Here is a 16385-nt window from a genome sequence, read left to right as displayed (position 1 = left end):
AGCATGCCTGCTTGCTGATACAGGAGAAGGAACAACTCATCACACAGGAGCTATTTTCTAGGGAGAAGAAGGCCAGTGGCCAAGTCAGAAGAGAGTACCGCCCCAGGAGGAGTGGACTGCTGTAAGAGTGTGCCTGTGGTTGACCTGAGTATGCCTCCGGGACTCATGGCCTTTTTGGATGCTCAAGGTAATCCAACTTGAACCTGTGGCTCGCCAGTGTGCCTCCCTAGTGATTGCTACAAAGGAAGCCAGGAGAACCTGTGCTGACTCTGCCTTGCTGCACCCTGAGACCTGCAACAGTATACCCTGGACAGGAGGAGGAAAATCCCCAACCTCGTGTGCTGGACCTGCCTGATCAGAGTGCGTTTTATGCTGCTGCAGTTTCCATTGGCCCACGCAGAGAGAAGGGAGATGTCGCTTAACAGGCGAGTTCATGGAACCGCAAATAGACGCATTGTGCTTTTGAAGACCTCACAGCTGTGCTTGGAGATCCTAAGTGCGCTTCATCTCTGGTGACGCTAATGCCTGAAGAGAACATTGAAGGAGAACCTGCCTGAAAGATGTTAGTAGGGCTTTGTTGAGACTATTGTAACCTGCTTAAGAGAACTGCAAGGCTTACAGACTGACCTACAGGCCACAAAACCCAGGAAAGCCGCCGTATTTCACCACTGTGTGCGTGCGCCTGTGCTTAGATCTATAGTTTATTTTTGCCTTTGTAGTAACCCTCTAGGATCCGCAGAATACCTTCTAGTATTGTTGCCTTTCGTATGTGTAGTATTGAGTTGTGCTGTTATTAGAGTAATTTTCTTTTCTTAAAAGAAAAGCACTGGGCTCGATGGTCACTTACTGTGACATTTGTTTGAATGCTTGGGAAGTGTACCAAAACGCAACCCGCCTCGCCCCACCCCATCCTCAAGGTGCGGTGAAGGGCCCCCCCTTGACGACCTCCTGCTATCGTCGTCCCACACCTCCCACCTTCACAAAGAGCCACAGAGACACAAAAGCTGTCGCCCGTTTTTCATTCTCTCTCTTTCTGCCTCCACCTCTCTTTGTTTCCCTCAAACACCTGCTTCCTCTCCATCTGTCGCTTTCTCTTCCAGTGCCTTTTCTCTTCATCAGCCCATCTATCTTGCTCACCTGTCGTCCTCTCTCCCACTCCCTTGTCTCCCACTTCTCTCTGCGTCGCTAAGCTGTTGCTTACCATTCTCTGCCCCATGGCACCTCTTTTCCGCAGGTCTCTCTTTCTATATCGTTCAGCTGCCTTCACCTATCTCCCTGTCACACACCTACCTCTCACTGTGTCAGATTACATTCTATCCCACTCTGTCCCTCTCAAATGTCAATCTCTGTGTCTCATACCTTTCTCTTACTATCACTGTTGGCTGTTCCTTTCTGACGTGACTTTATCAACATCTCTGTCTCACTCGCTCGTCTCTGATCGTACCACCTATCTCTCTCAGTTTGCTCTTTTGCTTCTACCTGTTTATTACTTATCTCTCACTGGTCTCCCTCTCTATCCCTCTCATCAGACTTCCACTAGTCTTTCACTCTCACACATATACCTGTCTGTTCTGTCATTAAATCTCTGTCCGTAAGTTGTCTCTTTAGCACATTTTCGTCCTGCCCTACACCGGTCACTCTTGCTCTGTCTCTTCCTGCCCTACAGTGGTCCTCTCTCTCTCTCTCTCTCTCTCTCTCTCTCTCTCTCTCTCTCTCTCTCTCTCTCTCTCTCTCTCTCTCTCTCTCTCTCTCTCTCTCTCTCTCTCTCTCTCTCTCTCTCTCTCTCTCTCTCTCTCTTTTTTCGTACCCCACACCGGTCTCTCTCTCTCTTCCTACCCTACAGTGATCTCTCTCGTTCTCTAACGGCTTTTTCTTAACTTTCTTACACTTCTTGCAACATCTCTCACTCTCTAAGCTGTCCCTTTATCGCCTCACTCTCTCTCTCACATCTCTCTGTCTCCTTCTGTACCTCCCACCTGTACCTGTGTGATCCAGGGTTCCTCTCTCTGTCCTTCACTTTTCCCTTTTCCAAGTCTTGACTGTGCAGAGTTTTCTTTCTGATCAATAGTCAATGGCATCCTGTGACTTGGGGACACCAATTTGCGTAAGGTCCCTTACACTCCAATAATTCAATATTTTGCAGCTTTGTTGCTTCTGCCTCACCAGAAATACATAGTGAATGGATGCACCATGCAGCAGTCTGCAGACAGGCAGCATCTGGTCTGATTTGGTCTGCATCCCTTTGCACACAGTCTGCAGAAGTGGATGAGAGTCCCCTAAAGAATGGAGGCACCTGGCGGGCCCTCTGCACTGTAGGGGCTGCGAGACCTTCTGTTACTCCCCTGTGCTTGTGTACCGAGTCTGCACCCCCACACTACTACCCGAGACTCCTTCTACCATAAGAGCAAAGCGCTGAGGGGATATACTAGGCACAGTTTGCAGAGCCATAGGAGGCCAGCCCTAGGACATCAGAGGCAAATGGGCCCAACCACAACGCTAAGTCATCTAGTAGCCCCTCCCTGGCATGTGGGCCACTAAGATAGGGCTGATTCCACTTCAGCAAACTATAAACGCTTCCAGTGGGGCTTTAATCATACATTCGATAAACATTATATTTTGGCTACCACCTCTAGAGTCAAAAGTCAAGTTGTTCATTCTTTCTCAAAATATATTACTGTATAGTCTAATCTATCAATGCTCTTCTATAGTTTAAGGTTCACTCGAATTATGTTAAAATGTCAGAAATTGGTGAACATGAGGGCACTTACCTGTAACGATTCCCCACCACAATAAGTACCATCTAAGGATTCTCAACTGACCCTCCTCACCACTCCTTCCATAATTATATATTGTAGGTTCCGTACTATACTGTCTCTTACCCAAAAGTGAATTAAATATGTGTCAGATAGGTTGAACGTGGAGGTTAAAGGTAGGTTGCTTTCAAAGTATAATTAACAGACTAAAGAAGGTAAACACGTTGTTTCAATCTCTTCCTTACAGAAAAAGGGAGATATTCTCAGTGGATTAGTGTATAAAAATGTACACCCTTGAGCGCTGTTGTTACAGGTAAACAACTTCTTGTTTATCTAACCCGAAAGCTTAATAGTAAACAGCAACTCATTTTTGACTGAAGCATGCTAATCACAATGTACCACTTGAGGCCTTTCTGATGCAAGCACCTAAACTCATACCAACTAAATCCTCAAGCGTTGTAGTTAGACATGGACATCTATCTGTATGCGCCGTCTCTAAATAACATGACTTTCCTTATTGCACCAGAGCTTGTGCCGAAGCATGGTTCAGAGGCGGCCGTGAAGCTGAGATAGAGGAGAGAGAAAAATGGGCATCGAGAGAAAGGAAGAAAATCCAAGACAGCATTGATGCTTTAGAGGCGGTTAGAAGAAAAGCAGAAGCCAAAAAAAGGCAAAGGATGATGGAAGAATCAGGTATTGTTATTCCAAATATACAGAAAAATCCGATGCATTTGTTCATTTTATGGGATTATATTTGTTACATGTAAATGATAAATGACATTTGTTCTTTTATTTAATTGGAATGTACTTACCAAACAGCATTATAACATCAATCTATGAATTATGCCCTTTATGTACGACAATACTAGACAATGAGGAGGAAAAAAAACATGTAAGAATAGCAGACACTGTTCGTTGATTCATCTAATAATGATCAATTGAACAATTTAGATGAAAAAAATGAGAGCAGTAGAGCTACTTATCACCCACTCTCGGGCCTTGTACTCCACATAACTATTCATTATCGTTAAATATAGTTGACCACTGTTATTTTTGTGTGTTTTTATGCCTATTTGTTATAGTCTTGAAAGCGTATATATATCTACGCTCTGCCAAGTTACACTCATACATAGTCATATTACAACACTTTACTAATCCTCATATGTATATGTAGAACTCGAGCATATCGCAGGGTTGGCATATGTTACACGTATATATGTATATACAATGATATCTTACCTCGATTTTCCTAACCGTGCCTTGCACGCATTTTTAAATGCTCAGCGTTAGAAAAGAACTCCAAAATCCAAATTATTTAAATTTTGCATTTCTTTCCTCATATAATATGACTGTCTCCCAACCCCCCATTCATTCGTGCATATGTCTAGCAAATACTAAATGGATTGGGGCAGTTTTCGGCCCCAAAAATGATTATGCCTATCCTCTCTGTGGTCATGCCCTGACTCGATTATCTCAGCTGAATCAAAGCTGTTTTCCCTACCAAAACACAGTTTGACAATACTGATAAATAAATAAATAAACAAGCACTGGCAAAGCCAATAATTTTCGCCGCTACGAAATCTTTTGGGTTTGTCAATGTTTTTTAGACATGTCAGGTGCTACCTGCTGCGCAGCATGTCATGAAGTTTAAAGAAACACTGTGACGCGGCCAGTATTAAACTTTAATGCGGTAAATGCTGGCCACGTTATAGCGCTTTAAAAACAAAACAAAAAAAACTTTACAACATGCTGCACTACAGGTAAAACACACAGATTCAGCAGGGTAACTGTTGCACTGTGTGTAAAGTGGCGCAGAGTGGAGTTTGGGTGTGAAGTCAGATAAACAGATGCGCAGTGAGGGGAGTGAAATGGGGCACAGAGGTGCAGTGGATGAGTTCACGACGGCGCAGGGAAGTGATTGGTAGACAGATGTGCAGAGGCCTTCATTGCTGGCAAGTGGGAATGTGTGACCAGACCACTGTTATGTTGGAGAGAGGGCATCCAACAGGTGAACGCTGCGCATAGCTGGGGCATGGAGTGATGCACACGGGATGCGGGTTCTCTGTTAGTCTGCCTCCGGGAGGGAAAACAGATGTATTTATTAACTGTGTCCTGATGTCATTGCCGGGACCCCTCACACAAAGCAGGACGAGGTAGTCACCTGAAATCTCTCTGGGGTGAGCAGGGCAGTGGAGCAGGCTGAGGTGACAACATAACATCCCTCCCAACAACCACGAAAGAAAAGAAAGAAGAAAAAGAGAACAAAAGAGAGAGAGATATCAAAGCAAACTACAATATCAATTTCAAAGTGGTTTTAGTGTTCGGAAAGAATCTATGAAATGGCATGCGACTCGTCAGTTATCACTATTGGACAAATTCTCTGAGTTGGGTGGACACCGTTGGATTAGTGTGGAGGTGGTATCTCAGGTTCTGGGATTGGTGACTCAGACCGTTTCGGGAGCAGACTCAGAGCTTTCGGAGTCAGTCACAGAGCTATCTTGACTCAATCTTTCCACCCGTTGAGTGTGATCATGGGTGGCGGCACCAGTCTAGCCTTCCGGCCTGGGTTTCAAAGATTGCACCATTAACAGGACGATGTCTGTCGTCCTGATTCTCTGGCTCACTGGCCAGAGTCACTTCCTCAGCTGAGGGATCTCCCCCAGGTTTGTAGCGCTTGACGTTCCTCGTGATTGTCTTGGCACCCTTCTTGGCAGTGACCGCCTTCCGTGGGCTGGGCTTGAAGGGTAGATGAAATTTCCTTCCTTGGTGCCTGTCTCTTACGAGCACCAAGTCTACTCTTCACAGGTACCGATGTTGAGCCTTCCTCCTGGAAGACATTTAGTCATTCATGGCTTTTCTTCGAACAAGAGCTTCTGAGGCCCTCTCCTTGAGGGCAGATGGGGTCTTAGTGTGAGGGTTTGTCACTCACCTGTCAATTAAGGCATAAATTGTAGGGCTGACTCCAGTCGTGGAGTGAGGAGTTAGACGATACTCTCAAAGCAATGGATACAACGCACAGTGTATGTTTCTCCCTTCTGCCACAGCAATGCAAATTGTCTTGTTCAAAGTTCTCATTAAGCGCTCCACCTCTCCATTCACCTGAGGCCAACAGAGCATGATTTTTTTGATGACAGATGTTCCATGATTTTCGATATTCAGTGAAATCCTGGCTTGTGACAGGAGGCCCATTATCAGTGTTCAACTCGTGGATGAGCCCATGGGTGGCCATAATCTTTTGAATTCAAGGAATGGTCTGATTGTCTGAATTAGCATCCTTGATCTTTATCTCTGGATACTTGGAAAAGTCATCCTCCACCACGAGCAGGTGTCACGCATCCACCTGCACTAGCATGATGCCATGGGATCGGCGGGATGTGAGTTGTAATAATGGGTGCCAGAGGCTCAGCTGGGTTGGCTGCTTGGCACATTGAGCATTGGCTGATAGTCCGTTCCACCATGCCATCGAGAGAGAACCACACTTTATTCTGTAGTCTGGCTTTGGTCTTTGCAATCCCCTGCTGTGCAGAGTGTGGCAGGTCAACAACTCCTTGTTGAAGAGCATGTGGAATTACAATACGAGCCCTTTAGTAGGTACCCTTCAGGGGATATCACTAACTCATCTCTGACGTACCGGAGCAACGTGAGGGTTTGTTCAGCTTCTTGTTGTGTGCGACGAGACAAGTTGCAAGCCATTTGGTCACACTTGCCAGAAGATATGGCAGCCATCGCTAGCTGGAGGCAATCATCCTTTTTTGCCTTAGTCACAATGTTGTCCAGCAAGATGGGGAGCGGCCATGATCTTTCAACAACCAGTTTTTACATACTCTTTGACTTCCTTCACTTTGGTTTCCTCCCCGCTGGTGGCAGATCAAGCATGTCGAGACAGATAGTCAGCTGGTTTGACTGATCGGGGCCAATAGACCACTGAAAAGCAGTACTCCGGTAGCTGCAGCATCCCCTTTTCTATCCTCGGCGGTGGCTTGGATGAGCATCCTGAGAAGAGTGGAATAAGGGGCTTGTGGTCCTTGTGGATGATGAAACAGTGTCAATACAGGTAAAGGTGTAAGTGTTGATACCCCCAGTGGATAATGGCCTCCTTTTCAATGTGGGAGTATTGTTACTTTGTGTCTGTAAGGGCGCAGCTGGCATATACCACTGGACCTCATTCTCCAGTGGTTTGGTTCTGCGAGAGCACAGCTTTCACTCCTGTGGGGATAGCATCCACAGACAGCTCTGATTCTAGCCTTGGATCGAAGTAGGCTAAAATGGTGTCTTCGGAGAGGGTGTTTTTTGTCACCTGAAATGCCTGCTCCTGGGCTGGTCCCCATTGTCAAACGGTGTTGGACTTTGTCAGCTCCCGAAGAGGGGTGGTGAGTGACGTGAGGTTGTGGATGAACCGCCCACAGTAAGTGACTGTTCCCAAGAAAACTCCATACTCCTGTGACCGTTGGTAGGTGCTGGTGCGAAGCAGACATCTTGGACGTTGGATGGATTGAGCATGACTCCATGTTCTGAAAACTTATATCCAAAAAAGCTGTCTTCCCTCTGGAGGAACGTGCATTTCTCGCAATACAAGGTAAGCCAGTTGTACAGAAGCTGCTGAAACGTGGCTCTCACTCTTTCTAGATGCTCTTCCAGGGTCGATGCCTATATCAAAGTTTCATCACTGACATTGAGCACTCTATGAAGTCCGGCCAGTATTCCCCAGATGGTGTCTTGAAACACCTGTGCAGCACTCATTATCCCAAAGCAGAGGCGTTTATATCTCCTGAGGCCTACATGAGTGGAGAAAGTGGTAATCGATCTCGATTCTGGTGTCAACATCAACTGGTGAGACCCTGCTCGTAGGTCTACTTTTGAAAAACATTTTGAGTCACTCACTTCGGCCACAATTTCATCCACTGTTGGATTGTCTGATTCAGGAGGCGCAAGGGCTTGCGAGCTACAACAATTGGGGACACCCATGGGATCAGACCATCCACTTCCTCTATGATGTCTGTTTTTCCCATTTTTTGTAGCTCTGCTTCTACCTTCTGGTGGAGGTGGAACGCCACCCGGTGATGGCAAAGGGCAACAGGTTGGATTGACTTGCCGATATGGAGGAGCACCATTCGGTCTTTTAAACACCCAATACTTCTAACAGTTCCGAGAATTCCTCCACCAAGGTGTCTATGGCAGAGAGATGTACACTGTAGGAGAATGTGACAATCTGGAGGCGTTCTACTGTTCTGCAGCTTAGAAGCATTCCCGACCCTTCTTGAGTAATGTATATTCTCGTCTTGGTGGTCTGGTCCTCATTAGTGATGACAGCCGTGAAGACGCCTGCTAAGGGCAGTGGCGCTGAAGAGCTGAAGGCATATACTTGGGTGGTTGTGGGTCCAAGCTGTGGTTGAATAGAAAGAGTCTGGAATACTGGATGAACCATTATGTTTATGGAGGCACCACTGTCTGTCAGCACAGAAATGGGATGTTTCTCCACTGTGACCATGCACTTGGGTATGCAGCGCCTCTTCCTCTCCTCTAGTTGCATGGCATGAATGACATGAATGTTGCCTTACATGTTATCATCATCAATGTTGTCTTAGCTGTCAGGCATGCCTGGAGTTTCTCTGATGTCTGCGACTTTGGCCTTCTACGATAGTTTGTTAGTTGTGGAATTGCAGACTTTGGTGAAGTGATTTTATTTGTTGCATGCGGAGTACCTCCTTCCTTGTGCCGGACAGGTGCCTTGGAGATGGTAGAGGCATTTGCACCAATGACATGTCTTTTGAGTCGTAGATGGTATGGGGGCATGCTTTCTTTATCTCTGAACGGGTGCTGGTGACGGCATGAAGAGACTCTCATGATTGGTCACTGGAGGGCAGCCTCCATGTGTGCTGCACACACTTTGGACAGTTCTTTTGAGCATCCCAGTGTCAGGATGTTGCCCATTGACATTCCCGCTACCTGAGTTATGATTTCTCTCAGTTTGGTGGAAGAGCAGGCTTGTATGAACTGCGCCGTGATCTAATCTTCTGAATTTGGTAGGGTTCACCTGCTAGCCAGTACTCTTAGCCGCGTGTAGAATGCGTCAACCCACTCATTCTGCTGCTGCCTAACTTGACGTAGCAGGAATCGCTCATAATCAGAGGTTGCGAGGGGTTCTAAGTGTGTTGTGAGCGCCTGTTTTAATGTGTTATACGCATGCTGTGATCCTGCTTCTGTGACAGACTTTGGGATTTTGTGTATGGCCGCTTCTCTTAGATGTAAGAGCATGGGACGCTTTCTGTCATTTTCAATGGCCATGTCTGCGAAATATATCTGGAGGCGGTCTAGCCAGTCGTTCCATTTTGCACTGAGAAAGGAAAGGAGTCCATCACATATAAAAGGTTCCATGTGGGATTTAAGCCATTTTCGTGTGGTTGGGTGCCCTTTTGTTGATTTATTACGTTTTCTTATGGTTTCCAAACATTTGTGACTTCAAACCAGTTTGTTAGTTGGTCATGATGTGCTTCTCTTTTCTCCTTCAAATGTATTTTCTTTATTTCACTTAAAAAAAAAAAAATGGCAGATGGTAGAATAGTCAGTATTCCTGAGTGTCTCCGTGATGTCGAATAGCTCCTGGGCCAAACTTTCACTTCCCTGGGGCCTCGGTGATGACTGCCATGCAGGTTAGTTTGGTGTGTGGAAATGACAAATTGAAGCGTAGAAAGAACCACAGCCTAGAGTGGCAGTCACAAATTGACCTTTTTCCACCAGGGTCCCCCGGCAGGTTGGGTTGAGCTGGACCTGTAAGGTGCAGTCGGGATGTAGGGTGGAGTTGGGGTGTGGCCACTCAGCTGGGATGAGTTGGAACTCCAACGCGAGTGGCAGGAGCGCTTGGAGTCGGCGCGACCCCGAGGCAAACTGGAGGGCCGCAGAGGCCAGGGGAGCAGGTGGGCACTTGTCAGCATGATGGTGGAGGCCAAACAGGGGCGTGGGCAGGCCGCAAACGGTGGGCATTGTTGGGCCAACAGGGCCGCTGGAGTGAAACAGCATAAGCCTAATGAATGAAATTGGCAGGCAAACTTTCAAAACAATGGCAGTGACTTCCTGCTCTTCTCCAGTTATGTTGGAATGAGGTCCTCCAATAGGTGAACGCTGCGAATAGCTGGCGCATGGAATGGTGCACACGAAACGGGGATTCTCTGTTAGTCTGCTTCCAGGCGGGAAAACAGACGCATTTATTAACTGTGTCCTGATGTCATGGTCGAGACCACTTACACACAGCAGGGTGGGTTAGTCACCTGGAATTCCCCTTGGGCAAGCAGGATGGTGGGGCAGGCCGAGGTGACAACATAATTACTGAGGTACAGCGGGACTAAACGATGCAGGGATGTTAACTAGCTGGCGTATAAGTGTGATGAAGTTGTACACCGAGAACACACTGCAACAAAGAGGAACTGTCAAGTGTGCCGCCGGGTTTCTACGATAGTTAACTGTTGTTCAGATAAGTGGTCTGGTGCGCAGGTAATGTTGCTGGTGCTCGGGGAGGGGTGTGTGACCTGATTAATGCACTGATGTACAGATAAGTAGGAATACTTCTACACTGATACACCAAAGCACTTTGTTAGCACAGACAGACTCTGTCCTATATATCTTCTTACAGAAAGTCGGACTCACCATACACCTATGGCAGAGGTTCCTGGTATGTGCAGATTTCAAAGCACTGCTGTTAACTCACAGTCCACAACAGTTTCCTAAGAAACTCAGTTGTGAAACTGAAATGGCCTAAAATGCGCTTCAGAAACCCGCAATGAAGAATGAAGCTCTATAAAAAGTTGAAAGTGACCTGTTAAAGACTGGGCCTGCTGACCGGCTGCTTGGATTAAACAAGATACTAATTAAATTTTAGTAGTCCACGTTACTGCAACCATTTAGAAGGCTCAGGGCTTTAGTGGTGTTTTATCAATAGGTAATCCAGCTGAAATTCAGTAAAATATTACTGTTAGAAATGGGGTCTTTGGTTGGCAGTCAGGTTACCCCCTGTCCAAGCAAGGAACCTCACTCTAGTCAGGGTAACTCACACACAATCCAAATTATCCTGTGCCCACCCTCTGGTAGCTTGGCACTGAGCAGTCAGGCTTAACTTAGAAGGCAATGTGTAAAATATTTGTGCAATAAATCATGCAATAACACAATACTGTAGAACACCACAAAAATACACCACACAGGGTTTAGAAAAATATATAATATTTATCTGATAAGATGCAGGTCAAAACTATCAAAATGCAATAAGTATACGTTGAAATATCACTGTAAAAATGATATTAAGTGTCTTTAGTCTCTTAAAAAGCAACAAGTGTTTCTTGCAAGCACAAAGTACCTGGTTTGCGTTCAAATTCTCTGTAAGGAACTGCAGAGGAGGGGATGCGTGGAAAACTGGGAGGTGTGCGTCAATTTCTCCGGCCACACACACGATGCATCGTTTATTTTCCACGCAGGGCAGACCTTGCATCAATTTCCGGCGCACGGACTTGGATCCTCTTTGGGCTGCGGGGTTTTCGGAAGCCCCGGGAACGGTGCATTGAAATCCAGCGCTTGCAGGACGAAGTCACAGGGGCTGCGTCGATCCGGTGGGCGATGCGTGGAAATTTCCACAGCACGGCAGGTGCTGCATCTTTTCAGGAAGTCAGGCTGCGTCGTTCCGGCTCGGCTTTGCGTCGATCCAGTGGGCTGTGTCTCAAATTTCCAGTTGCAGCGCTGGCGCTGAGTCAATCTTCTCCTTGCGAAGTCAGCCTGCGTCGTTCCAGTTCGGCGTGCAGTGATTTCCTCACTGCGATGCAGGCTGTGCGTCATTTCTTGTAGGCTGTGCGTCGATGTGCACCGCACAAGGAGTTCTTTTGCAGGACTAAATATGACCTGGCTACTCCTTTCAGATTAGGATCTATTACTCAAACAGTATATGAGGGTAGCCCTAATGCTAGCCTATGAAAGTAGCAGGCCTCACAACAGTGTAAAACGAATTTAGGAGTTTTACACTACCAGGACATATAGAAAACACATGTTCATGGCCTGCCTTTTACCTACATAGCACCCTGCCATATGGGCTACCTAGGGCCTACCTTAGGGGTGACTTATATGTAGAAAAAGGGGAGTTTAAGGCTTGGCAAGTACTTTTAAATGCCACGTCGAAGTGGCAGTGAAACTGCACACACAGGCACTGCAGTCGCAGGCCTGAGACATGGTTAGGGAGCCACTTATGTGGGTGGCACAACCAGTGCTGCAGGCCCACTAGTAGCATTTGATTTACAGGCCCCGGGCACCTCTAGTGCACTTTACTAGGGACTTACTAGTAAATTAAATATGCCGATCATGGATAAACTAATCCACAGTACAATTTACACAGAGAGCATGTGTACTTTAGCACTGGTTAGCAGTGGTAAAGTGCCCAGAGTCCTGAAGCCAACAAAGACTGCTCAGGAAAAATAGGAGGAAGGAGGCAAAATGTTTGGGGATGACCCTGCAAAAAGGGCCAGGCCCAACAACCTTGAACTCCGGCAAGAAATCACAACCAACAAATGGGTCTTTGACCATCTTCAATTCGGCCATGCATTAGAATTGATCCAAAACCAACACCAACCCACCCCAAACCTCCACACAAAAACATCTGCAACTCCTCAAGTTGGAGGTCAAAACCATACTCAGAAAAGGAGTTTTAGAGCAAATTCCTGTAGATCAGAAAGGAGAGGCTCCTATTCCCATTTCTTCTTGGTATGAAAGAAGTCAAATGGGTGGTGACTGATCCTGGACTTGAGAAATCTGTACAACTATCTGTAACAGTTGTTCTGCATGGTAACACTGTAGGACGTACTGCAGCTTCTAAATCAAGGAGACTAGATATATACCTTCCTGCAAGGCCAAACAGAGATCAACAACCTCCTGCATGAACCTCTACAGCGAGCTGAGCCTCGCACTGAATCCACAGAAGTCAGTTCTTCAGCCATCAAAGAGGATAACATTGTTAGGGGCCACACTAAATACAACACTCAACAAAGCGTACCCCACACTAGAGAGACTAGAGTGAAAATTGATAACTCTAGCAAAATTGCTATTGAGAAAGAAGTCACTTTCTGTTTGCCTCTACAAGTTCCTCCAAGGGATGATGTCATCTCAAATTTCTCCAATTCCATTCTGCCATCTGCGCATGCATCGGCTCCAAGAGGTATTGGATAGACAAAGGATACAAGCCACAGGATCTTTTGACTACCTCATCCAAGTCACTCCGGGAATGATCAATGCCTTATCCTGGTTGAAGTGGCAAACACATTTGTTAATCAGCCTGTCTTTTCTAAGTCAGGCTTTCCTTTGGTCATCACCAACGACACTTCCCTAGAGGGTTGGGGAGCTGATCTACAAGTCAGTGGCAAATGGCAGCCTTCTCAGCTATTTTTCCACATCAGTCTCCTCAAGCTCAAGGCAGTACATCTAGTCTTGCAGGCTTTTCTTCCCAGCATAAAAAATGTGGCAGTGTTCATTCGCATGGACAATGCTACCATGATGCACTATATCAACAAGCAGGGTGGCACAAGATCTCACCTGCTGTCCCAAGAAGCACAAGTATCTGAGAATGGTCAATCCATCACAAAGTGCATCTACAAGCAAATCATGTCCCAGGGAAGCAAAATGCCATAGCCGACACTCTCAGTGGACTGGCGATGTTTTGTCACAAGTGGGAAATCGATAGGGAAATCCTGGAGAATAGCTTTCTCCAGTGGGGAATACCCAATCTGGACCTCTTCTTAAGACCCCAGAACCAAAAATGTCAGTTCTACGAAAGCTGGCATCCACAACCGGGGTTTTGGGGGAATGCGTTTTTAATTGCTTGGTCCGGAATCTTTGCCTACGCCTTTCCTCCAATTCCTCTCCTCTTAAGAGTCCTCATGAGAATGAAAGCCGAACCATGAAGAGTTACTCCTCCGTTCAGAAAGGTGTCATATACAGCTGATGCTGCTACCCACTCTACTGACATAGAGCCAGGGCCAAGTACTGTAACCGGATCCCAAGTCACTTAATTTGTCAGACTGGCTCCTGAATTCAATGAATTTGTGCATCTAAATATTTCACCAGACTGCAGGAACAGAGTTTGTGCAGACAGTACAAATAAGACTTATCTCCTCAAATGGAGACAATTTTGCATGTGGTGTCAAAGTGCTAATGCACATCCACTTTCATCTTCACTAGAAGAAATCCTCCCATATCTTCTGCACCTGGCACAATCAGGTCCTGCTCACACATCCATTAAAGTTCAGGTGCTCAGCCACATCACCGTCATTATGGTCTAGCAGACTCGTCAAACAATTCCTCAAAGGATTTTTCAGGGTTTTTCCACCAGTGAGGCCTCCTCCATCTCCTTGGCAACTCAAAACTGTACTTTTGTGGCTATTGAAAGACCCTTTAGAGGCTATCCACCAAGCAGACATTAAATTTATTTCTAGGAACGTTGCTTTGCTCTTGGCTTCAACGTCAGCCAGAAGAGTCCGTGAGATACAGGCTCTCACCATTTAATAACTTTTCCTTCAATTCGGGGGCGATAGGGTAATTCTTCAAACAAACCTTATGTTTATTCCAAAAGTCCCATCAGACTTTCACCTCAACTAACCAGTAATTCTAAAAACCTATTTTTCCAAACCCTAGGACACCAGCATTAAGGGCTTTACACCCATATCAAAGTTTCCGATTGAATATAAAATAAGACAATTTATCCCTGCCATATGTTAATGAGACAATACCTTTCTCCTTTCCACGTGGTCTCCTTCAGTAAAATGAGGTCCTTTTGATAAAAATTAGAGCAAACTCCTTTACTGAAAAAACAGTTCTGCATTGTAGGATCTTCATTGATAGTCATACACCTTGATTAATTCTGTCTTGCTTGCGTGGACCCTGGAACAACTTCTTCAACATGTATTTAAAAAATCCAAGAAAAAAAAACTTTAACCTTTTGGTAGGGTACTTCGTAGTGGAATGTCTCCTCACAGTAGGAGGTCTCTGCTGTAATCATGGTATCATCAGAATCCATGAACTTCAATTTCAAGTAGGCCTGCGTTATGTGTGGCCTTTAGCCAGTACAAGCTTCTCTTTAAGGTACTATCATGACGGGGACAAAGGAATTGCTCTACAAAGACTTTTTAGACACCACCCGGCACCACTGAAAAACATCCTGCATACTGTGGCATGTTTCATCAAGGGACTGAAATGATATTCACAACATCACTCCAATGTTGCAGTGTTTGGATTTTAAAGACTTGAACCCAAAAGTTACAAAAAAGAACAAAACAAAAAACAGACTTTCTCAACAACCAACAACATCCTCGTTGACATTATAACTGCTCTCACCCTTCCGCAGTTCAGGAAGAAATTGAAGACACTTCTCATCAAGAAAGATTACACTTCAGTACAATATAGCTCACCTCTCACTTCCACAATAATTGTATCATTCTTGGTGCCCCCATCAGTGTTCAGTGACCCAATGCTTCCCATCTAGGCTTGACTATCAAAGTACAACTACATATTGTCAGGTTCTTCAGCAGACAAACTTCTATTTGCAGACTTGAAGTGGTAGGAAAATCCAGGAGTGCAGGTTTTGACTGTCCTTGTCTGCTAAAGGTATAGGCAACCCCGTCTGGTACCCACAATGCCGCCGACAATGCAACATCTAAGTAGTTAGTGTTCTCCAGAAGGAGCCCCCCCCAAAAGGTAAACCCCCCCAAGAGAACAAAATATCTGAAGGTGATTGGAGACATCCAGTAGGCCAATGAGGACTGGTAGAGAATGTTGAAGACCAGGACTTCAGCAAGGCACAGAAGGTGCAGATGAGGCAAGTGGTAATGCCAAGAACCAGGAGAATAGAAAAGGTCAGTTAGGGAAGCAACAGGAGCAAGAATCACCAGCAGGAGCGAGGACTCACCTGCAGGAGGAAGGACAAGCCAACAGGAGCGAGGACACACCAGCAGGAGTGAGGTGTGTTGTAATGCAAGGAGAAAGACAATATGCTCCTTATATACCCAAAAACAGGAAGTGACATTGAGGAAAAAGCAAGGCTGCCATGATGGAATGGGAAATGCTGACAGTTATGCATGATAGAGCCTCCATGATCAATTGGGTAAGTAAAAACCATTCCCCAGGAATTCAGGGAAGGATAAACTACAGAGAGCAAGAATATGGTCCTCAGGGAGACGAATACCTTAAGCTCATCCCACAAGTGAGGCAAAGAATGCCCCTCCAGGTGCCCTTTGCAGAACTCCCCAGACTGCAGGGAAGAGTTTAGTTTGTCCCACTGTGGAACAAGGGATGCCACAGAGGCAGCTGAGTAAACCGCAGGCCATTCTGCAACTTGCAGCTTGACACATATATATATATGCAGTCACTGCTATTCTGTCCTCAGGAGTTTCTGAGGAGAGGTGCTCTGAAAGATGCTCTGCAGGTCCTCTGGAATTATATAGTGTACACCTTGCCACCTTTTCCAGTCAATCCCACAGCCTTGACCAGATTCAGTATGTGTCAGACAGAAACGGTTAGGATGGCTCGGAACTAGGCCAGAGGTATCTGGTACCAAGTCCTAGTTTCTCAGCTATGAGAAGATGTCTAGGTTGCCAGTCTTTCTATCTCTTCTGT

The 16385-nt window shown here is 45.9% G+C and overlaps 1 protein-coding gene across 3 annotated transcripts in view; it reads left to right on the top strand.

Moving 5' to 3' along the window:
- Nucleotides 1-16385, top strand: part of DNAAF1 (dynein axonemal assembly factor 1) — a 319527-nt gene that overhangs the window by 189289 nt on the left and 113853 nt on the right. For all 3 annotated transcript variants that reach the window (XM_069216210.1, XM_069216209.1, XM_069216211.1), the window contains exon 10: nt 3280-3446. In XM_069216210.1, coding sequence (XP_069072311.1) covers nt 3280-3446 — 167 coding nt within the window. The remainder of the gene's footprint in view (nt 1-3279; nt 3447-16385) is intronic.

This window comes from Pleurodeles waltl, chromosome 12 (genome assembly GCF_031143425.1).
Source record: "Pleurodeles waltl isolate 20211129_DDA chromosome 12, aPleWal1.hap1.20221129, whole genome shotgun sequence".
Taxonomy (NCBI): Eukaryota; Metazoa; Chordata; class Amphibia; order Caudata; family Salamandridae; genus Pleurodeles; species Pleurodeles waltl.
Note: the sequence above shows the minus strand (reverse complement) of the source record. Positions and strands in the feature narration are given on the sequence as shown.